Source organism: Myxine glutinosa, chromosome 12 (assembly GCF_964187855.1).
Source record: "Myxine glutinosa chromosome 12, kmMyxGlut1.1, whole genome shotgun sequence".
NCBI lineage: Eukaryota > Metazoa > Chordata > Myxini > Myxiniformes > Myxinidae > Myxine > Myxine glutinosa.
In genome coordinates, this window is record NC_136272.1 from 38,278,914 (window position 1) to 38,303,901 (window position 24,988).

Below are 24,988 nucleotides of genomic sequence, written 5' to 3' on the forward strand. Positions count from 1 at the left end.
TCCCCTGGGTCCTGTTGGGCCTCAGGACGGCGCCCAAGGACGACCTGCGCGCGTCCTCGGCGGAGCTGGTCTTCGGGCAACCGTATCGCGGTCCGTATCGCGGTCCACGGATCGTATCTCCGTGGACCGCCTCAAGCCGGCCCACCTCGATCTGGACCACCCCCCGCAAGCAGCTCTGCCTCCGCGTCGAGGCCGCCCCCCGGCGGTCAGACCCCCGGCACCCCCCAGCCCCGCCGCCCGCTACCCCCCAGCCCTGCACGCATCGCCAGGGGGCGTTTCGGCCGGGTCATCTGGCTTCCCCGCAAGCTCACCCTTCAGGTGCGCGGGAATTCTGGGGGGGCGCGTGTGGCGGGCACAAGGGACAATAATTCCGCGCACCAGTGGGTGGCGCGAGCGTCCAGGCGGGGAACTGAAATGCATGCCCGCCTTTCGGCCGATCGGCCACGCCCGGGGGCAAGGCGTGGCCTCGGGACATATATGCGGGCTCTAAGCTCGAGCCGCCCAGTGCTGAAGTGCGAGCTCTTAATAAAGACCCTTGTTTGTAACCACGCGTTGTGGCCTACCTCTCTGGCAATCGAGTCGTGTGTGCACAGCACCACAATATGATAGTTTGTAAATTCTCAGGTCCCTAGCTATGACAATATATTAACAAATAATCACATTCACTATTTACGAATTGCTTGTTTTAATCACAATTAATAATATGGGTCCTGATTGTGCACAGCATGTCGTCCACGATGCTGTATTCGCTCGTTGCTAACAATATTCATAATCATACGTTATTTTATGTATGTCGTCAGGGAAGTTTTTGTATTCATTTGGATAAAACGTTATTTTGGAGAAGAAAAATGTTCTGAAAGGACTTTCTATTTTTAACCAAGAACAGGTATTTTCTGATCAGATCAAGTAAAATAAATAAATAAATAAAAACGCGCCTTCAGCAACGAATACTGTACTGTACAGCACAACCTTTTCTTGGGTGCTTGGCAATCGAAGGAAGTGACGTCATATGGTTAAGTACAGTGTGCACGGCCTACGTTTAAAGCAATAACATTTCAGTCAAAACTAACCAGCCTAATATTTTTTCGAAATAAAGCTTCAAAACGACTTGAAAGCAAAAAAATGCGAAAGGATAAAAAAAAAATATATATATAATATATACACTGTAGGTACTGGGTCTATGCCTATGGTGCTGGTGCGTTCTGGCCTAACTGGGCCAGTGAGGCGGCAGGCGAATGAGTTCCACAGGTTTGGGAGAGTCGGACGCCTGCCCTGGGTAAGTTCGATGTGTCTCTTCATCCGACCTTTGGCCTCATTTGTCCGACGACGACGCTCGCTTTCTCCTCGTCCATTCCCAAAGCCAAACGTATTTGTGTTATAACGTTCGAATATTTAAACCTGTTCACTCGTTATTATGTCTTTCCCTTCCCTTCCTCGCCACGAATTTCTCCACACACGTCGTCATCGTTATTTCCAAGCGGTCATTAACACCAATGGGCGCCATCACGAGTGTGTGTAAAATTGTTGTTGACCATCATTTGTCACACACCAGTGTTCTAGACGTTTCCTCGGTCACGTGTTTTTATTGGAGGACTATAACGTCTGACCCATCCACGTGATGGTTACTGCGAGTGCATGGCCGTTGCTTTAGAAACCATGTCAACAATTCATAAAATGTTTATACAATATATCGAAGGTGGATGGAGGTTGTGTTTTCACGCTTTTGTCTGTGAGCAGGATATCAGAGCTGTGGACGGATTCGGACGGAACTTGGTGGACATGTTGGGTGTGTGACAAGGACGAATATATTCGAGTTTGGTGAAGATCCAGATCCAGATCTGACCTATCAGTGGGATCCAAAATGTAAACCGTTCGGCCTGGCGGAGGTTTGCTCTCTAGACTCTACCGAGTGCCCTTTCTAATTTTCTCTAAAGCTTTAAATCGTGAGCTTCAAATCATCATTTTCATCCTTGTACACGTCAGAAATTATTCTTTTAAACCTTGCATCGCCCACAGTTAATGGGGCTTTGTCCAAGTTTCTACTTTGTTGCAGGAAGTTGATAAAGGTTGTCTGAGCCAAGTTGCGAGTCGTTAGTATCTGCTGCTTAACCCCAGAAGAGAAGTTCTCGAGAAACGATAATTGAGCTCTATGGTGTAAAGATGATTAACACTAGCAAAGGTATCCGGCATTGCCGGATTACACGGAGTCTCTTCGTGACGGGAATATGAAGAGGAGGAGAGGGCAGCGATGGAGAGGGGAAAACGGAGATTGAGGAGTTTGGTGGGGAGATGGAGGAGGGGGGTGGGGGGAGGGGGGGATGGAGGGGTAGGAGGGTATGAGGGGAGAAGAGAAGAGAAGGGAAGGGAGGGGGAAGAGGTGGGGGAGAGGTGGAAAGATAGGGAGGGGAGGGGAGGGGGGGGGGGGAGAGGGTAGGGAGAAAGGAGTGGGGGGAAGGGAGCAAAGCATCACCATATGTCACTATAGACACAGCACACTCCCAGAGGGAGAGGTGATGGAGGAGGGAGTGAGAGAGAGGGGGAAGGGAGAAAGGTGGTGGGGAAGGGGAGAGAGTGAATCCTCACCACATGTCGCTATACTGTACACTCCGGGACGGAGTGATGGTGTGAGCAGGGAAATGGCAGCGAGGGAAAGAAAGAGGGAGGTGGATGGGGGAGGGAAGAGGAAGGGTGCAAGGGCGGGGCATGACGATGGGGAGGGAAGAGGGAGGTGGATGGGGAGGGAAGAGTGAGGGGAGGAGGAGGTTAAAAATCCAGCAGATGTGACGCCCAGTTTAACATCCTTCTGAGGTAGGGCACACACAATGATGAATCACCCTGGCTGTGAAACACCGGGATGAGAGTTTATAGCTGGGTCAGGATTCAAACCCAGGCTAGACAGCTTGGAGCGAGTGTGCATACCTCTCAGACATCGTGCTTGTCCCGTTCCTTTTATCCTCTAATTTATTTTGCCTTCTAATTCCTGGGACGTCCCCATGGAGAAGTGAGCCACCGTATCACCATGGAAGCCAAGTGACTTAAACACTCGACATTGTTTTTTTTTTTTTTTTTTTTTTTTTAAATAGGTATATTAATATAACTATGTTAATATGATGAAAGCAGATCGCACAAAAAGGGTGAAAATAAAATATTTTTTTTAGCAGGTGAGGCACTGCAAGTCGCACGACACCATGGACCCCCCTGTACAGGCACGTGGGGGGGAAGTTTGAAGAAGAAGGGTTATCAGATGCAGAGTGTTTCTCAGTAATGTTTTTCGAGTTTGAATAAATAGTTTATTGTGAGTTTGAAGCGGATCTGGGTGTTGTATGTTTCCAAAAATGCAGAGAATAATATAGAGAGGGGAGGAGGAGGGATGTATATATTTGATGTAAATATATATATATATATATATATTTTAATGTTGATTAAAAAAAAAATTTTTTGAAAGGCTAACCCCCGCTCTAGCAGGGAAAATGTCCTTAAAATGCCTGTTGTTGTTTGTTGTTTTTTTATGTTGATGTTTTGGCAATCTCGTGAGAGCTGAGTTTCTCCGTTATGCTTTGTTCACGCTGTTTCTCCGGAATAAGAAGAATTATCGTGGCTGAGTTTCTCTGTAATGCTTTTCGAGTTTGAAGAAGAATTATCAGAAGCATATCGTTTCTCTAATGTTTTGTGAGTTTGAATAAAAAGTTTCTTGTCGAGTTTGAAATCCACAACTTGAACCAACATGCTGGAACTCTAACACGAGGTCGATGGACGTTATTTTGATATGTATCTATTTACGTAGAAGTGAGGGGGTCGTATAATGGGAGCAGGTCACACAAAAAAGGGAGAAAACAAAACGGCGCAGCACAGGTGAGGCACTGCCCTAGGTGCCCGGTGGGGTGGGGGGTGGGGGGGGGGGGGGGTTGTGTGTGTGTGTGTGTGTGTGTGTGTGTGTGTGTGTGTGGTGTGGTGTGGTGTGGTGTGTGTGTGTCGTGTCAATCATCTATAGTTGACATGTTTAACCGGATTTGACGGTTAATTGAACATCCTCACCTTTGCAGTGACGACTCAAAACACAGCGAATGTTCTGAGGAGGACAAGAAAGGCCTAATGTGAGTATGGATGATTGGTGTATCCCTTGAAGAATTGGCTAAAACTTTGCAAACTTCGTTATATTGTGACTAAATCTTTTCAAATTTATCATCATTAACTAAATTGTGTAATTTGTGGCATGCTTAAGGAGCTTGTAAACCTGTCCTAATCTGGTTGTGAGCTGCAACAGTATGGGTCTTTTCAATAATCGGTTTGAAATGATGAAGATTAAATGTCTTTTTTGTTATGTTTTTTTTTTTCACATAGTCGAGGCTTGTGGAAGAGCTAGAACATAGAACAGATCAGGACGTAACAGAAGAAAAGGAGTGGTAGAAAGAGAGGGTGGAAATGTACTAACAGTGGTTTGAGGGATAAAATAAAGGGAAACTTGGAGAAATAAGGAATGAGGGGTACGGGAGGATGCACGGGGTGGACAAGATGGACACTCGAGCAAATTCTCCGGAAGGAAAAATTGGAAAGGGGTGGGGTTGGGTGGTTGGTTCGGGGTACAAAAGATCATGGTTTTGGATTGGTGATGATTTGAGTTTGGGGTGAACATCTGTCTTGATCTGGAGGGAAGAAAGATTGAAGAGAATAAAGAAGTTTGTTCCACAGGTGGGAAAGAAGGAACAAATGAGTGGACATGAGCAGTGATTCTGGATTTTGGGAGTTTCACCCGAAGGAGGTTGATGGTGGACCCTGTGCATACATGGTGGGTGGGGTGGGGTGGGGTGGTGGTGGGGTAGCTGGGGGGGGGGGGGGGGGGGGGGGGAACAAAGCATGGAAGAAGCAAAGGGTGCAAGACCAGAAAGGAGGTAATAGAAGACAGCGAGACTTCAACCTGTCTGTAATAGGTGCATAGACCCAGCTCAATCCTGGGAGATTGCAATGATCTTAAAGGCCTTCGCTTCCACGATGTCAATCCGAGCAAGAAGTGAGGCAGGTGCGCCAGCCCAGAGATTAGAGCAGTACTCCATCAAGCTGTGGATGAAGGCCTTGTAGGTTGATAAGATATCAAGTGTGCCAAGGAAGGACTTTATAGGATGGAGGATCCTCAGTGGCAGCTGGCTCTGGAGGCAACTTTAGATGTGATTTCCCCAAGAAACATCATGGTTGATAGTGAGACTCAAAAGTTTGAGTTACTGAAGTTCTTCAAGAGGATTGGTAAGAAGGTAAATGGAAGGTTTTGCAAGATGGAAGAGGCAGAAAAGTTTGTTTTGTCAGGATTGTAAGACATATTTCAGGTTTATGACCAGCTCTTTATTCTATAAAGGTCTAGCAAGAGTGAATAGGTTGCTGCCTCCCTATCTGAAGGATGAGGGATGTCATGGCAAAGGGTGGAGTCATCACAAATAAAGAGGATTTTCGAGAGATTATTGATGACTGTAAGGATTAGTAATAGGACTGGGCCCAGAACACTGCCACAGGGCTCTCCAGCCTTGACGGGGAGAAGATATGGAAGGATTCTGTTGAGAGCCACATGTTGCCTACAAGAGTAGAGGAACCTAGAACGACACTAAAGAGCGCACACCTTTGCGTGGCTGAACAGTTTATATTGTTACGGATCTTGGTTACGGCACTCCCCTTACCGAGGGGGGTTCAATCCCCTCGTCTATCACACTGGCCGTCCGAGTCCTCAAAGGTATCGCGCTCCTTTGCGGGGTTGAGGCTGACCAGGGTGACTGGTCAATGGAGTCCCAGATACCTTCACCAACCTCGCCACAAAGCAGGGCGCTATTTCTGCCCGAGCCACGGACAAGATGGAAGATTGCCGAGTGGTTTAGCAACCCGCAGCTCGAGCCGTTAACAAAGGGACTACACCCGACTATAGTGGTTGGCCAAATCGTGCCACAGGTACTCAATGGGGAAAAGACTAAGACGATCGGACGAGAGGAAGCAAAGAATACGAAGGGTAAAGGAAGAACAAATATGATTTATTAACTATCTAAAAGAGGAAACGAAAGAAGGGAATATACAGAAGAAACAAAAGGACATAGGGCAACCTTAGACACTTATATAACACGCCCATGACAAACAGACAGACTCACACGAAAGGTAGCTGGTAGGGGAGGAAGGTCCAGGCGGATGGTTCCAGGCGAGGGGATGATCCAGGCTCCGTGTCCGCGGGTGAAGGACGGCTGGCAGCTTAACGCACGACCGGACCTTACAAACGTGAGGGGCTGGAATGCGCGTACGTTCAGCGTGCCGAACGCTCTCAAAACCAACGGCGGTTCGTGTCAAAACCGATCGTCCCAAACGATCCTCTGCGCAATGTTCTTATATTTGCCGCCTCTGCGCTGTTCTCTCGCGTTGGCCGATCTTCTCTCCTCGCATCTGCTCTCTGCTCTTCCGCCTGGTGTCTCCCTCTCTCTCTCTGCGTGAAAAGGCTTTGCGCTCCCACTTTTATTGGAAGCCTCGCATATCAAGCCGCGTCCGCTTTGCTCCGCCTACCCGTGAACACGCCTCAGCCCGGATTGGTCACAAGGGTTCATCAGTAACTCCCCTCGTGACGCGTTGATGGGGGCCACGCCTAGTTTCCTGGCCGCTCCTCCCTTTTTCTCCCACTCTGACTGCGTGCGTAATGGCGGCTTGGGGCCAGCAAACAAACCAAAAAGGGCAGCGAACGCTGCAATACGGCTACTGGCACTTTGGAGAGAGAGAGATGATTGGGGATAATTGAAGGGGCCTATCTTATTTGATTAATACAACGCAGAGTCAAACTATTGGAAACAGATCCTTAACTGAAACACATACTAATGAAATAACTAAAGGAGAGTCTATGGTGTCCTACATGTTGCAATATGACCTAACTAGGGTGCAACCTTTACAAAGGGGGATATTTACAAGAATTATTATTTTACAAAGTAAAGGTTCTAAAAACCGTAACAATATTTTGTATCCCACCAATGGGCCTAATCTGCATCTGTACCTTAACCAAAATCTAATCGGTTTGTTGTCACCTACCCAACTCTTTCACCAAGTTTCATCTAAATCTGTCCAAAACTTTGAGATATTATACTCTATCTTTTTTTTTGCCCTATCACTCAATGGTGAAGATTCACTTTAAATTGGTAATATCCGGATTTGGATCTTCACCAAAATCTATTAGATTTTGATAGAAAATCCAAATCTAATCGTCTGAATCCGTCCATAACTTTTATTTCATTTTTTGCTCATAGACAGACAAACAAGTGAAAAGGTAATCGGTAAAGGTAATGATCAGTAAAAAAAGAAAAAAGGTAAATGGTGGTGAAGGTAATCAGTAACCCATGAGTGGAGTTGGCCTTCAATGTCATATTGTCATATGCAGAGTTTGGAGAGTAAGGCAGGGTGCCATACTGTATCAAAAGCTCAATTATGTGTCTGGAGAGATTCCCTGTCGCTATTATTTGCCACATCTGGATTTGAAGTGTGCATGTTATAACTAACTTTCCTATTGAGGTTGTACACAAGAAAACATACTGTAAATGGCATTTCAACACACTAGACCTGGAGCTGCTGGACTCACTGCTATTTTTAGTTTTCTAAATGTGTCCTGTTGGTAAAGTTTCAGCAAAGGCCACAGCAAAACATATTATACACTCTGCAAGCTACATGTGATGCTTTGCTGCTTTATACAGGTTTCTCCTTTCCTGGTCATATCTTTTGAATGTTTTCTTGTTTTTTTTTGTTTGTTTGTTTGTTTGTTTTTTTAATTCACGGTTTGACTTGGTGTTCTGTTTAAAAAATTTTTTTTATGTGTCTATCTTGATTATAATAATTTAATGTTTCTTCATTCCAGGATTTATGCTCTTGGGAATCTATGCACAAAAATCTTTGCAAATACTTTTTTTCTGTATAATTATCTTTTACTTGTTGCTTTGTAACATTTATTATTCGTAGAAGTTTGAAGTTGCTGCTATTTTAAATACCAACAAAAGTCTGTGCAGAAGCTTAGAAAATCTCATGCCATTATTGTCTTCATATGAAAAGTTTTCTTTTAAAACTTTGTCCAGGTATACTGAGCCTATTTGCTTGATTGCTTTGAAAATACATACACATGGATGTAAATTATAGAAACGAAAGTTATATACTGTATTTATCAACTATGTTTAGAAAAATATGAATTTTATCAAGATTTGTCTGCCAAATATCTTCAAGGGATTTTTAAAATTCTGTTTGAAATTCTTTTTACCAGAGATTTGGCACATTTCTGCAAAGATTTTGCATTTTATAACATGAAGGCAACAAATCTCTCGTGTACGTAGGTCATGGTCTTTTAACGAGTTTTCAGACCGTCCACCAAAGGTATTATGCAGAGATTCCTGCTTTAAAAAAATAAGACACTTTATATGAATGAATGAATGAATTATCGTTTTTAAGGCCATTTTCCCTGCAAATCCCTTTGAACTGAAAAGGTTCAACAAACACCTGGACAGCTGTTATTTAGTAAAACTAAATTGTGTACGCACCATTGATGTCGTACTTTTTATTTTTTTTAAATTGGCTTCATCTGCTATTCTTCAATTGGCTTCTTCATCTTCATCTTCATCTTTTTATTTATTTATTGTGAAGCAGTTGCAGGAGAACTACATGGAGAAGAGGAAGAAGTTGTTTCTTGGGTTTGTTGATCTGGAGAAAGCATTTGATAGGGTTCCACGTGAAGTAGTGACATGGGCATTGAGGAAGTTAGGAGTGGAGGAATGGTTGATCAGAGTAGTGATGGCAATGTACAAAAGAGCGCCTACAGATGTAAGGACGAAGGACGGGAACAGTGGTGAGTTTGAGGTGAAGGTGGGAGTGCATCAGGGGTCGGTACTAAGTCCACTACTATTTGTAGCTGTGATGGAGGTGCTGGCTCAGAACGTAAAGGAGGGTTTACCATGGGAGTTGTATGCAGATGATCTGGTGTTGATTGCAGAAATAATGGATGGACTGAAGGAGAAGATGAACAAGAGGCTGTTGCCCTGAAACAACTTGCTTTCGTCTCCTGGAAAGCAAACCCAACGGAAGGAAATCTCATTTCCTTTCACAAAGCCTGAAACAAGTGTGTGTCCACCCTCAGGAGAGCCAGGAAACAATATCTCACCGTTCTCAAGACCGAACTCTCTTATCTGTCTCCCTCTTCGAAATCCTGGTGGCGTCTGGTCAAATCTGTTTCTGGTGTTTGTTCCCCCTCCATCCCCTCCCTCACCTCAAACGGCTTAACGGCTGACTCCGCACGTGAAAAAGCTGAATGCCTCAACTCTGTGTTTTCCTCTAAATCTTGTGTCCCAAACCCATCCCTCTCTGTACCCAGTCATACCCAGCTGCTCCTGGACTCTGTGTCCTTTCCTCCTGACAAGGTGGAAAAGTTTCTGTCAACCCTCGACTCTGATTCTGCAACTGGTCCTGACGGCATCAGCCCACGGGTCCTAAAATCATGTGCTTCCGCTCTTTCACTCCCTCTTTCTGTTCTCTTCACCCTCTCTTTTGCTCAAGGTCATCTGCCATCTGCTTGGAAATCGGCCAACATCACCGCTTTGCACAAAAAAGGTGCAAAAACAGATCCCAGCAACTACAGACCAATCAGCCTTCTCCCAATTATCAGCAAAGTCATGGAATCCATCATTGCTTCAGATATGAAATCTTTCCTCTTCTCCAATGGCTTGATCTTTGATCATCAATTTGGTTTCAGACCTGGTCACTCTACTCTGGACATGCTGCTTCTGCTTTCTCAACAATGGATGGAGGTCCTCAACGCCAAACAGGAAATTAGAGCCGTCTCCCTTGACATTTCACGTGCCTTCGATACGGTCTGGCACCCTGCTCTGCTCACCAAACTCCTCCTTTGGTATCCATGGAAAACTCCACGCATGGCTGGCGGACTTCCCCTCTGGTCGTAGTCAACGTGTGGCCCTGAATGGGTTTCTCTCATCTCCTCTTCCTGTTCAGGCTGGAGTTCCCCAAGGTAGTGTTCTGGGCCCTGTGCTTTTTCTGGTCTTCATCAATGATCTCTCTGACTCTCTTGAAAATCCTCTCTATCTCTTTGCTGTTCTACTCTCTGTCGCTCCATTCCTCATCCCTCAGATCGGCAGTCTGCAGCCTCCTCACTCTCTGCAGACCTGGACAAAATCACAGACTGGGCAAACAAATGGAACATGTCTTTCAATCCTGATAAATCTCACACTCTTACGATGTCTCTCCGAAAAGACCGACTGGAAAACCCTCCCATCCACTTTCTGAATAATCCTCTCCAAGAAGTTCTGTCACTCAAGCTTTTGGGTCTCACTATCTGCCATGATCTCTCCTGGAAAAACCACATTTCAAATCTGGCTAAATCTGGTGGTTGTGTGCTTCCCCTTCTCTCCCCATCTTGTCTTCCGCTCCCTCTTTTTGTATATTTTGTTTGTCTCGTTGATTTGTGTGTGAAATAAATGTTAGCTCTTTCACGAGCCTCGTTTCAGTATACAAAAAACAAAAAAAAAAAAAACAAACGAACAACAAGTGGAAGGAATGTATGGAGGCAAAAGGTCTGAAGGTGAATATCGGAAAAACGAAGGTGATGGCAAGTGGTAAAGCATGTGGTGAGGTGGAAAGAACTGGGAAGTGGCCGTGTGCTGTGTGCAGGAAGGGTGTCGGAGTGAATTCCATTTAATGTACAATGTGCGCTGAGTGGGTTCATCAAAAATGTAGTGGTCTGAGAGGGTCATTAACCAGTGTGGCAGCTACATTCAAATGTAAGGTGTGCACAGAGGGAGCTGCAGAGGGAGGAAATGTTGAGTTGGATCTTGGAGACGGCGTGAAGCTGGAAGGTGTGAAAACATTTTGTTACCTAGGAGACATGCTGAATGGAGAAGGTGGATCAGACTCGGCAACGGTTGCTCGAGTGAGATGTGCATGGAAGAAGTTTCGGGAACTGAGTGGCGTGCTGACGAGGAGGGGAGTGTCGTTGAAGCTGAAGGGAAAGGTGTATGCTGCATGTGTGAGAAGTGTTATGATTTATGTGAGCGAGACATGGGTAATGAATGTAGAGCAGCAACGAAGACTGGAAAGGGTGGAAATGCGAATGGTTCGGTGGATGTGTGGAGTATCGTTGAGAGAGAGGAAGACAAATGATGAATTGCGAAAGATGATGGGAATAGAGCCTGTGATGGATGCTGTGAAGAGAAACAGGATGAGATTGTTTGGTCATGTGTTGAGGAAGGATGAAAGTGACTGGTTGAGAAGAGTGATGGAAATGAATGTAGAAGGAAGTAGAGGACGGGGAAGACCGAGAAAGACTTGGCTAAAGATGGTCGAAGAAGAAATGCGGGCAAGGGGGTAAACAAGGGGAGATGCAGAAAATAGGGCAAAATGGAGAACATTGTCATGGGGACCGCAAGGCTAACCCCCGGTCTTGCAGGGAAAATGGCCTTAAAATGCCTGTTGTTGTTTTTGTTGTTGGCTTCATCTGGTACCTAAATTTCTCAATGGGAATAAACAAAGTTCACTGCTTCTGCAAAATGAATTGACTTGCTACTACAAAAAAAACCTTGTTAATTGTTGTTGTTATTATTATTATTATTATTATTTTCTCCTAGTACCCATACATGTACTATATTTTTTTGGCGTACAAGTCGAGACTCCCCCCCCCCCAAAAAAGTCCAGGGTTTAACTTGTACTGAGAATCGACTTATCTACGGTTTAAGAAGTTGGATTGCATAGATTAATTTTTTAAAATGCAAATTGTGGTATTTTCTGAAATAAATTGTATTGTGGACAATTATATTTCTGGGCACTTTTCTGGACATATTTCACTGGGTGAAATAATTGTAAAGAAATTGTATAAATTAAAACACTTGCGAAATTGGCTGGAACATTTGCCAATTGGATGAGCAATTAAATGTTAATCCGCTCACTGACACGTGCAAACCTAGAACGGCACTAGGTAGAGTGCATACCTCAGCCAGGCTGAACAGTTTACATTTTGTAGCTCACTGGTAGGCAGAATCTGCATCCGAATGCTCACCCAAATTTAATTGGTTTGTCCTTGTCCCACACCCAACGTGTCCGCAATTTTTTTTTGTCTGAATATGTCCTTAACATTTTGAGATATCCTGCTGACAAACAAACGGGTGAATGCATAAGCTCTGTTTACCTTTGGTGACGGAGCTGATTATATCGAATCAATGATAGCCGCACACTCTCCGATTACATTTTTATCTGTCCCTTTCAATCCAAATCACATGTAAGCATCTTTACTGTGTAGTATCAAAATGCCTCCCCGAAAGCCACGCAAGTAGTTTACAGCAGCTTTTTAATTGGAATAGAGTTCGCTGAGGAAAATGGTGGGTGTGGTGGCATACAGGAATTGGTGTCGGTGAGAAATATATTCGGGAGTGGTGTAAAGAGAAGGATATATTGCGGACTACCAATGAGGCTAAACGTGCTGCAAAGCTAGGTGGACAAACATTGAGGTATATGTGGTGATTTAATGTGTCGCTTGTTGAGGACTTAACACTGTGCAGCTGAGATTACTGGCCAGACAAATCGCAACTGATTTGGGAGTTGAAAGTTTCAGGAGTTCTCCTTCGTGGTGCTTCAGCTTTGTGCATAGAAAAGAACTGCATTAGGCAGCGCACAACTATGGCACAGAAACTTCCTGGTGACTTGAAGGAGAAGTGGGCTAACTTCCACGCAATGTCAAAAACGGTGCATTTTGTTTTGAGGTAATTGCGTTTAATAGGTATTGTTACAGATCTGGTGTAGGTGGTAAAACCTGCTGGGTGGTGTTTCAGTTTTTTGAAGACCACGCAGCCATAACCGTATCGAAGTTGTAATGGCAAGTTGAAGTTTTTGGAAAACAAACAATGTACACCTCTTCTCAATGAAATTATGGCTGTAACAATAAAATTGGAGATTGGAAGAGAAATGTTAGTAAGAGCAGTACCAGTTTAAGTGAGCATCGAAAAGTGCTCATTCATACATTTCTCAAGTTGAAAATGAAAAGAGTGGAGACAAAAATCTGTAAAGGAAAAATGAATAGTCGAGTAAGTATGCAGGTAGCTGCAATGCAAGTGATGTGTAATCTTAATGACAGAGGAACTGATATTTAATTTAATTAATCAAGTGTGGCAAATCTTTAAATTATTTTTCAGTCATTCGCCAGTTTGCAGTAACCAGGTTAATTGTACACTGCTCCTTTCCTATGCCACCTCCAGGAGCTGCATAACGTCATTGCCGGGCACCGACGGGGGCTTGGCAATGGCGCACGCTGAAAGGGAGTACATTACTCAGTTTTCACTCTGGTTGTTTTCTTCTTTTCTTATTTTCTTGTTTGTTTTCTTGGTTGTCCGGGCGATATCTCAGCCATCCTTTGAGCGAGGAAGCTGAAATACTATTTTTTGTTTTTTGATTAATCAATTAATTGATTAGTTATTTAATTATCAGCGATTAATTAAGTACTTGTACATTTCCCTTCTCTTCTGCCCATTATCTCAGGCACCTTTTGAGTTGGGAAGCTGATATTTGGACGTGCCAATGACCAAGTGATTTGGCTGTAAAGGCTATTTTTGATTTATTGATTAATCAATTAATCGATTAATTATTTAATTATTTTGATTGATCATCCCAAATTTTTTTTTTACTTACACATTCGGATGAAATGGTGGTGGTTTATGTGTTCTATTAGCCAATTGATTAACTATTTAATTTTTTTATGATCATTATTTATTTATTTTCATTATTAATCATTTATTTATTTTCTTTCTCATCTGGGCAATATCTCAGGCACCTTTTGAGCGAGGAAGCTAATATTTGGACATGACAGTGACCAAGTGATGTGGCTATAAAGGATATTTTTGATTTATTGATTAATCATTTAATCTATTAATTATTTATTGATTAATCAATTGATTATTTAATTTTTTTTATTAATGCCTTATTTAATTAAATTTCTAAAAGATATATCTTCGGATGAAGCACTAGTGGTTTAGTTATGCTATTAGCCAATTGATTAAGAAAATATTTTATGATCTTTTATTGATTTTAATTATGCAATTAATCAATCAATTATTGTGCACCTCTCCCTCCCAATACAGTCTGAGCTGCAATGCTGCGCTGGAGGATATTTAATTATTTGGCATGGGGGTGGTGTACTTTGAATGTATCTGTACTTGTTTTATTGTTTGTCAAAATGGTGTTGCATTTCCAGGTGAACAAGTGCTAACCATAAAGATTTGGCAGTTCTTGGGATGGAATAATTTTTGAGTGGTGATGGTGCAATAACACACCATAGACAGAAAGTCAATGATTGGATACCATTATGTAGTTATTGAGAATGCAAATTGAGCTTTGTCAAAGATGCATTTTTATGAAATGTTAGGTAATTGACATGACCTTTCATGCATCGAGTTATCGGTAGGTCCTTCAGGCTAGTCTCTGAAGGTTTGTATCGACAGTGAAGATAGATATTTTATCAATTAAAGGTATGCTTACCACCAGAGTGGGAAAACCACACCTTTATCTAATGCAATAAACATACTGTAATGGTCACGGGTCTTCAAGACCATAGTGCACTTGGGAGGATAAGTGACAGGTCGTCCTTGGTTAATTTAGGCGCGAATTGACGTTTGACACATGACCGCAGCAAATTACCCTAACATAATTGACTGAGCGAGCCGTCAGACAATGTTTTTCCATGAGCGCAAAATACTGAACTCAAACTGCCCGTCTATGTGCTCAAGAGCCTGCTCATCGATGACCACACAATATTTGATCAAACAAGGGAATTCGGAGAGGAGAAATAAGAGCACAGCCACAAATGTGGCAATCCACGGTGACCATGAAATAATAAAAATAGGCCACGATTCCTCCACAGCTTTACAAATAGGGCCTTGCGCATTCATTCAGGGTTACAAGACAGAAGTCTGCTGGCGGGAGCCTTACTCACGTGTGGTCTTGCTCTTTTGTGCAGCGGTGCGGTCCTTCCCTCATGGTTTCCACTGTGTAGTACATTCTGGTGCAGGTCTTTTCTTCACCACAAGTCATCAGCACGTGGAACACCAGGGCAGCATGATACCGAGCTTCTTTTTTTTGTAACCTCGTTTGGACTTTTTTTTTGCAATTCCACCCATGGATGTGCCTCAGACCGTGTGTCGTTTTTGGTGGAAACGGGGTTGGGGAACATGGTGCAGAGTGACCCCCTCCCCTTAATGAAGCTGCATGGCCCTGATGTGCCTTTTTCCTACTTGAGGATGGAAGGTTACACTGAAGGAGAGGAAACTAGAGCTCTGAAAATTTGTGACGTACAGTGCATTCAGAAAGTATTCAGACCCCTTCACTTTTTTTCACATTTTGTTATGTTGTAGCCTTATGCTGAAATCGTTTAAATTCATTTTTTCCCTCATCAATCTACACTCAATACCCCATAATGACAAAGAGAAAACAGGATTTTAGAAAGTTTTGCTAATTTATTAAAAAGAAAAAATTGAAATATCACATTTACATAAGTATTCAGACCCTTTTCTATGACACTTGAAATTGAGCTCAGGTGCCTCCCATTTCTCTTGATCATCTTTGAGATGTTTCTACACCTTGATTGGAGTCCACCTGTGGTAAATTCAATTGATTGGACATGATTTGGAAAGGCACACACACCTGTCTATATAAGGTCTCACAGCTGACAATGCATATCAGAGCAAAAACCAAGCCATGAGGTTGAAGGAACTGCCTGCAGAGCTCAGAGGCAGGATTGTGTTGAGGCACAGATCTGGGGAAGCCTACAAAAAAAATCTCTGCTGCATTGAAGGTTCCCAAGTGTTGGTGTTAGCTTAGCGGTTAGGGTGCCAGCTTGGGATCCGAGGATTCTGGGTTCGAATCCCGGGCGATCGCTGAATTAACGCCAGGGGGGTTGACTCAGCCTGTCATCCTTCCGAGGTCGGCAAATTGAGTACCAGCTTGCTGGGATGAGTACCAGCCTCACCAGCAAATTGCGTACCAGCAAATTGAGTACCAGCCTCACCACACTGGGATGAATGATCACGGTGTGTACCCCGATTTAGAATAGGTACACCGTATCCCTGCGCATCGTAAGAGCGTGACCAAGGGTTGGCGTCAGGTAGGGCATCCGGCCATAAAGACATTGCCTCAAACAGGGAACCATGATTGTCATGGGGCCCGCAAGGCTAACCCCCGCTCTCGCGGGGAAAATGGCCTTAAAACGATTATTCATTCATTCATATTCATTGAAGGTTCCCAAGAGCACAGTGGCTTCCATAATTCTTAAATGGAAGAAGTTTGGAACAACCAGGACTCTTCCTAGAGCTGCCCGCCCGGCTAAACTGAGCACCCGGGGGAGAAGGGCCTTGGTAAGAGAGGTGACCAAGAACCCGATGGTCACTCTGGCTGAGCTCCAGAGATCCTGTGTGGAGATGGGAGAAACTTCCAGAAGGACAACCATCACTGCAACACTCCACCGATCTGGGCTTTATGGCAGAGTGGCAAGACGGAAGCCTCTCCTCAGTGATAGACTTCCACCTTATATAGACAGGTGTGTGCCTTTCCAAATCATGTCCAATCAATTGACTTTACCACAGATGGACTCCAATTAAGGTGTAGAAACATCTCAAAGATGATCAAGAGAAATGGGAGGCACCTGAGCTAAATTTCAAGTGTCATAGCAAAGGGTCTGAATACTTATGTAAATGTGAAATTTCAGTTTTTTCTTTTTAATAAATTAGCAAAACTTTCTAAAATCCTGTTTTCCCTTTGTCATTTTGGGGTATTGAGTGTACATTGATGAGGGAAAAAAATGAATTTAAACGATTTCAGCATAAGGCTGCAACATAACAAAATGTGAAAAAAGTGAAGGGGTCTGAATACTTTCTGAATGCACTGTAACTCTTGCAAGAAATTGCAACATGCCTATGCTGACTTGTATTATGAAATAGCTACTCAAATCTATCCTGCTTTACCCAGGGATACTGTATTTGTTTCTGGGTGAGACTATATGCTTTTTAGAATTTGCTGCTTGGCCATTGTCCACAGGAAGCGGGCGGCTGTGAAGCAGAAGATAGAGCGCTATTACCACCAGCTCACTGAGGGCTGTGGCAATGACAGCTGTTCCAACCAGTTCTGTGCATCGTGTCCTGCTTTTGAACCTCTTGATAACAACGCAGCGGCCTTGCGGTACACAATCTCACTCTTGCTGTGGCTGTTTTTATTTCTATTTTTTTGTTGTATTTCTCCCCCCCCAATACATTGAACTGCATACACTCGATGTTACACCACATCCCCTCCCCTCTGAGACCTTCCTGCTCATTATTTGCTTTTCTCTTAATGAAGTCATCACCGAGAAGATGACTCAAGTGCATGCCAAGCCAACATTTTCAAATGTCATATGAGAAACAAAATTGGTAAATCAAATGCTTTAAATTTATTCAAATCAAACTTAAAAAAAAAAAATCTGATTCAAAAAACATTCCACTTGTTCCAATGACAACAAAGTTAAAATAAACCCTATTATTTAAAAAAAATTCCATCAATTTGTAAATTATTAGAAAGCAATACGGGACGGGGATCACACTTTATTTATATGGCGTATCCTGTTGGGCAATTCCGTCTGGAACAGCGTTTGTCTCATCTGTCTAGTGTATGTATGTATGTCCCTCACTAACGTCCACCAATCAGAGCTGAGGATATGGTCACATGACGGGGTCAGCGCTTCTCAACCATTATAGTTGCATATTTTACTAAAAGGGAATATAATAACCTTCTGTGGAACGTTCCAGGGTCCCAGTGGGTGTCGTAAGTTACATAGGTTTCATAAATTTCTCAATACAATTACAATTTTGAAATATGATCGACATGGACCTTGCTCCCGAATCTGCAAGTGAACAGATGACGGTTCACTGGTTTGATAATATCTCGATGCAATTGTGATTTAATAACATATTTTGATATATTAATACTGTTAATTAATATTAATGGTGTTATTAATATTGTAACGAATGTGGAAACGTTACAATGTGAACGTTACAAAAGTATGGTAACATCCTCGTAATGTAAATAATGGTCGCAGCCGTCCTAGTTAATTCCATGAAACTTACACGCAGGTCACGATATATCTTTTAAATAGTGTATTTCCTTATTCCATGTAGGCTAAATATGTGTTTCCCACTAGATTGACTTTGCATTGTATCAAACAAAATAAGCGTAGGCCCTTCCAATTTCCCCAAAACCTCCCTTCCAATTGCCTTCCGCATTTTGGGCGGTTTTCTTCAAACCACCATTGGCCACGAGGTAGGTTTGGGGAAGAAAGGCGTGTCTCCACCTCGTCATAAGAGGGAAGGAGTGAACCAGCCCTAACAGCCAATCAACACCGCGGTGAGCGACCCGGTAGGCGTGCCCTCGGAGCCGGCGGCTTGATTTCGCCCGAGGTGATAAAAGCGACTGTAAGGGACTGCTTTAAGAGAGGCCTTGGAGATGACCCTGGGAGATGAGCAAAGAGGCTGCACCAAAAGGAGCGGTGAGATGCGAAACGCTCCAAGCCAAAGAGGAGAGGTACTCGGCAAGGAAACCAGCTTTGGAGAGACGCGCTGAAAGGAGGGAGACGGCTCCACCCCAAGAAGAGGAGCAGGTGTGCCGAACCAGCGCGTGACGTCTACCGCAGCGGATACACGACGAAGGGTTTCCCGCCAAAACCGCGAGGAATTGTGAGCTGCGGCCTCCCGACTTTGCCTCCCTCTCAAGCAATCCACCTCAAGCCTTACCTGCCTGCATTATCCCCTGTGTAAGTGTGAACGTCCTGTCCTACTCGTTGTCTTGGGGCTAAGTAAAAATGAATAGTGTAAGTTAACGATTCGCTGTGTTACTGCTTCTTCCATCCATTGCTTGTGTGTGTATAATAAAATCTGTTCTTCCTCCGTATTCTTCTTCTTCTTCTTTTTCATTCTCTTTCGGTCGCTTTAGAGATTTCCCGATTGAATATCTGTGGGGCGATCTGGTCAACGTCGGGTGGAATCGGGTTCTAATCGGGGAGTAACTGTTCGGACGCGGTTAAATACACCACCGCTCGGTCAATATAACATCTAAAAGCCGCGTCTGTAACAATATTATTATATTATATATTTTGATATATTAAATTTGTATTAATATGTTATTAATATAATAATAATCTATCTATAATTCCAGTAATCTCTGTGTGTGTGTCTGTGTGTGTGTCTGTATGCGACCGCTGTTTCTCGACAACTACCGGTCCGATATACTTGAAACTTGCCAGGTATATTGCTGGGGACCCGAGGATGTGCCTTTTCAAGGTTTTAAATTAATCGGACAAGTAGTTACCGAGCTATGGCGATTTCTTTACCAAACTCCGCAAGCCGTTCGCTTTGGACCAAACCATTTCATGTAAATAGAGGGGGGGGGGATTGTCACCGTACTCGCAAGCCGTTCGCTTTGGACCAAACCATTCCATGTAAATAGAGGGGGGGGGATTGTCACCGTACTCGCAAGCCGTTCGCTTTGGACCAAACCATTTCATGTAAATAGAGGGGGGGGATTGTCACCGTACTCGCAAGCCGTCCGCTTTGGCTTTGCGAATGGACCAAACCATTTCATGTAAATAGAGGGGGGGGGATATAATTTTGTACGGGCATGCCCTAGTTATAGTAATTATATTAATAGTGTTCATTTATGATTGAAATGATCAATGACGCTTTTTGGAATGAAAATATAGGGGCAATACCCCTGGCGCTCACATGATAGAATAAACAGTATACTGCACTGACTAAAGGTATTTTAAACCAATTTCAATGGTTGCTCGAAGACAGGGCAGCATGTAGAATCGTACTAACATAATCATAAGACTAAACGATCAAAGAAAAAAAAATACCTATTTTAGGCGGCAACCACCCCTCTCCACCCCGTGTACCTCCTCACACCAATTTTTCCAATGTCTTGAACAAACATTGGTACATCACGGATGATGAAGGTTGTGGTGAAGTTTCATCGAAAATTTTGTGTGTAGGTTAAAGCAAATACCTATTTTGGGGGTGAAAGCCCCTCCACCCCCCCCCCCCCCCCCCCCCCCCCCCCCCCCATAGACTACCTTGGGCCCTATTTTTTTTAAAGGCCAGGAACAAACTTTGTTACAACACGGTTGATTAAGGTTGTGGTCACGTTTCATCAGAATTGCATGTGTAGTTTCTGGGAAGAAAGCATATACCTATTTTGGAGGGGCAACCCCCCTGCCCCCCGTAATCCCCCAAAGGGACAGTTTTTTTTAAAATTCATGAACAAACTTTGGTACATCACGGGTGGTGAAGGTTGTGGTCAGGTTTCATCTAAATAGTGTTTGTAAGTTCTGAGAAAAAAAGCAAATATCTATTTTGGGGGTCAAAACTGGACCCACTTTCACCCATGGGAAAACCCTTTAAACCCCCTCTTTTTTTTATTTTTATTGATGCCGTGAACAAACTTTAGTCACAACACAGCAAATATCATTTGTGCCAAGTTTGGTTGCAATCCCATCATCAGTTTTGGACAAGAAGTTTCAAGTGTTTACAGACGGACGGACGGACGACGCACCATTGCATAAGCTCGCCTGAACTTCGTTCCAGGTGAGCTAAAAACAGGACAACTTCACTCTAACGGGTCCCCGGTTACAGAAAATCATCTAACCTACACAATGGGTTCACCTTGCTTGACATCCTAGCTAATGCCCCTCCAAAGTAACAATGTAATGCACCATCAGTACATTGAGACTATACATATCCTTGTCATTTTATTTTTTTTGTCCAATGCTAAATTAATTACCATAATGTTTTGTATATTTTGATTTTGATCTCCCACAGTGTGACTTGCTATCCAATTCTTTCAAATCGGTCATGTGTGAATATATGCAAGATTTTCCTCCTGGCCAGTGTACATTCATTCATTTGTCATTCTACAAGCATAATGTGTTTTGAAACTACTTTGTCAATGGGTGTATTTTTACAGGGCAGTGGAACTTTGTCGCAACAAAGCCCGTTTGTGTGACCCCCACCCTTCCAAACGTGGAGCCACAGTGTTGTGCAGTCCGGATCACGGCAAAGCAGCAGCGCTGGCCTTCAGTAACCCACTTCCTGAGGGCGCAACAGGGGGCAAGGTTTCTCAACCCCCCTGCCAAAATTCCACAGGTTAGGTTGGCAGCTAAAGACTAGTAGTTTTGATCTACTTGTGGGGGTGAGATCAATTGTTAATTAGTTGTTACCACAAGCATTACATTTCCATCAAAAATAATTATTTTTGCATGTCTTAAGAATTTGACTTGTGTGCACTTGTACCATTCTGGTCATTAAGTATGCACCTGCTCTTTGTTAATGAGCTTGTTTTGCACAGATGTAGGCTGCCTGACAGAGGAACAGCTGGAGGGAATTGTGCACACATGCAGAGAAACAGGTGATCTGGCGCCGCTTGTGCGGATAGTTGGTCGTGTATTCTCATGTGCTGATGCACTGGCACTAAGTTTCTGCCACAACGCAACACCCTCGAAAGAGGAGCTAAAGGGACGGCAGGCTCGAGATGAAGATAAAGATGAGGATGAAAAGGAAGAGGATGGAGGTATGAATACTCTGCTCTGTGAAAAGCGTAGCACCAAGGGAGTGCCATGAGTCTGACACTTAGCCTTCATGCATCTTGCCAGGTGATGGCGAGCCCATGGATGCCGAGACTACAATGATGACTACAGCTTCAGAAATGGTGGACACCACGCATGCACGCCATTCCCCAACAGTCTCTCCATCAGCTCCATCGCTGCCAACGCCGCAGCCCCCAGATGCTGAGGAAATTTCCATAGATATTGAGGCTGTGCGACGTTCTTACCGCCTGCTGCAAGAATATGATGGCGTAGAGACTGCACTGCTTAATGCACTCCTGTGTCTCTCCACAAATGTTGAATGTGAGCTGGCTTATCACAATGTATATGCACGCAGCCCTCACTATCTCAATATTTTTGTAATAGTCATGGAGAACCCTAGCCTCCACAGCCCTGAGTACCTGGATGCAGCCCTGCCAACGTTCTGCAAAGCCATGAGCAGACTGCCCACATTAGCTCAGGCCAGATTAGTGCGTCTTTGGGCCAAGAATGATGCTAATGAACTGCGGCGCATGGTTGAGACCTTCCAGCAGCTCATCACTTGCCGTGTTATCACCCAGGACTTTGGGAGTCAGCGACTCGTCAATGAGGATGATGCTGTGGTGGCAGCGACCAAGTGCCTCAAGGTGGGAGCTTTTGTGTGATTAATAGATTTAAAATGTGCTTTATATTTCATACAACCTACTCTGTCATGGCTAAAGTAATCATGTACTGTATATTGCTACTTTTAGCACTGTTATATGTTGCACATTTTCTGCAAGAATGCATATAAAACAGTTGAGTTTATCCTGCCATGAAACGTTTACCAAAGCACTGACGTATCTCCGAGGAAGGGACAGTCCCAAAACGTCAGCATTTCTACATTTTTCACCGCAAGTAATCCAAACTGTTTTGGACTTGTTTCAGCAAGAAATTTAAATTTATTGATGGAGGAACTCCAAACTAAATATGTACCAAATGGCATGTGATGCAACTTCAAATTAAGTCAAAAGGTCAAGAGTGATTTTGTTGGTACTTCTGACAAATTTTTTTTATCCCCCCGCCAACAAAGTTGCATGAGGCATTGTTTTTGGGTTGTCCATCCGGCTCTCTGTATCTGATTTTCACCAAACTTGGTATAATTGTGTGTGATTTGCGTGTGTGATTTGGTGCTGTCTGGAGCTCATCATCACAGCCTGCAAAATAAAATAAGCAAATTAGGTTGCAAGGAGTAAACAACCACTTGAATAAACAATAAAAACAACCAAAGGAATAAACGACAACAAACAACCACCACTTGCTACCTGCTGCTCCACAATGACAGATCTACATATACACAATGATGTGGATAACAGCTTTCTTCCCAGTTATACATGGTTTGTCCTACTTTCAGTGCATGTCCTCAATTTAATAACTCTATCTCTGCTTCAATTCCAGTTGTTCCTTCAATTGTTCTGTTCAATTCGGTCAATTCCAGTATATTATGATGGAAAGATGAACTGATTAGATTTTGGGGTCAAGAGGTCAGAGGTTCTGTTAAGTTCAAAAAAAAAAATCTTACCGGGCCAAATTGTGAACCAGTGATGAGAATTTCAACAAACTTATAAGTATTATAATGCAAAGATGAACTGATTGGATTATGGCATCAAAAGGTCAAAGGTCAGAGGTCATGTAAAAATGTGATAACTTTAGAATAGCTGAAGGGATTTAAATAAAACGTGATAAAAGTATGTATCTTGATGTAAAAATAAACTGAGATTTTGGTGTCAAGAGGTCAAAGGGCAGATGTCATGTTAAAGATATATATTTTGTTACCGCAATAACTTAAACAGCTGAAGTGATCCAAGTCAAACTTGGTATGACTATTATAATTTAATAATATGGGCGGAGGCATATCGGTCAACATCGCGACGTCGTAGAGCGCCATTCTAGTTTTTGCTGTAAAAGAAACTGATGGAGTGATTATTAACGCCTTTACTGTTCCGCACTGGCTATTGCCGCAAGGGTACTAACTGTTTGACAAGTCCACATCATCCTGTTTGTGGTCCACATCATCCTGTCTTTGGTCCACAAACTGATCTGCTTTGTGCTGTCTATGTTGTCAGAGATTTTATCTTTCCTTGAAAATGTATTTTCCAACGACCCATTGTAGGTTGTCAGGGAGTATTAGCCCGTCCACCATGCAGCGGGAGACAGGGTTTTGCATGTGTGTGTGAGGGCAGCACCCAGCACCCCCGTTTCCCCTTCACCCCAGAAAGAAACCCAGGATGCACTGGAACTGTTTACAAGAGGTTTCTTACAGAATTGCAAATAACGTGCACGGAATATTTCAGTCTATGAGCCAAGGGGACAGTCCCCCTCTCACAAGATACTGCCTCGATGCCATACACCGAAATCTTGAAGTTCTCTGGTCTCACCCGGTCATATACATAGTCCACCCAAATTTCCCCCTACCCCCACCCCTCCCCTCATCCCATACTGAGAAATCAAAGAGGTGGTCAAGACGGTGAGGAGCCTCGGGAGGGAGAGACGAGGACACTGGGAGAAAATAACAACTCATTCCAAGGAGAAAGGTTTACAAATTTTGGCCTTGACAGCGATAGTGGGTGGCTGGGAAGCGGAGAGACAATATACAAACATGTCTCCTTTCCGCCCCGCGCGGACCTCCCACGGGGAGATCGTCTGGCATGGAATGGAAATGTCATTTATGGTCTTAGACTGCCCTCCTGAGGATTGGGAGGGTATAGTGGGGGAAAATCCTCATTATTCTGGCATAACAGCGCTGGGAATATTAAGTAACCTCATCCCTGCCACCACGTGTGTGTGTGTGTCGTTAATTGTTCTCTCCATAATTTGGGTTTCAGAAAATGGAACCGCGTCCTCCCAGGACTTGAAGTATCCACTCCCGCTTTGGTGAAGGATCGTGATTCGTGGGCTAAGTTGTGAAGTTGTGGTGTTCTGACTTTTGTTCCGAGGGCTCTTTTCAGGAATGTCACTGAGCCCAGGACAACTGCAGTTTGTTTGTGGTAATGTTCCCAGGGATGGTTTGTTTGTATGGTCTTTTTGAGGTTCTTTGTAATCATTCCCGTTGCTCCAATTATCACGAGGCCAATTTCGCTGCTCTTCAGTTTCCTGGTTCTCTACACTTAATTTGTCATTTGAGCTTTTGTCTTCAAATTTTTAAAGAAACCTTTATGATGAGAATATGGCGAAAATAATCAAAAATTTGGTCACAATGTGAGGACAAAGTCGTAACGAGACTAAATAGCCCTCATTAGCCCTTGCCACAGCACGGCAAGCACGAGACGCCCTATTTTTTTTTTCATCGATTTCTTGATTCTTTATTTATTTACAGGTCAT

The 24,988-nt window shown here is 43.6% G+C and overlaps 1 protein-coding gene across 12 annotated transcripts in view; it reads left to right on the forward strand.

Moving 5' to 3' along the window:
* The first annotated feature begins 1,127 nt into the window (after window positions 1–1,127).
* UBE3A (ubiquitin protein ligase E3A) overlaps window positions 1,128–24,988 on the forward strand; it is a 135,441-nt gene continuing 111,580 nt past the window's right edge. The window contains exons 1-8 of one of the 12 annotated variants that reach the window (XM_068102543.2): window positions 1,132–1,276; window positions 1,738–1,886; window positions 4,044–4,094; window positions 4,690–4,786; window positions 17,062–17,202; window positions 21,013–21,191; window positions 21,394–21,615; window positions 21,698–22,275. In XM_068102543.2, the coding sequence (XP_067958644.1) occupies window positions 4,764–4,786; window positions 17,062–17,202; window positions 21,013–21,191; window positions 21,394–21,615; window positions 21,698–22,275 (1,143 nt within the window). In that variant the 5' untranslated portion in view covers window positions 1,132–1,276; window positions 1,738–1,886; window positions 4,044–4,094; window positions 4,690–4,763. The other 11 variants (XM_078766749.1, XM_068102544.2, XM_068098861.2 and 8 more) reach the window with 11 other exon arrangements.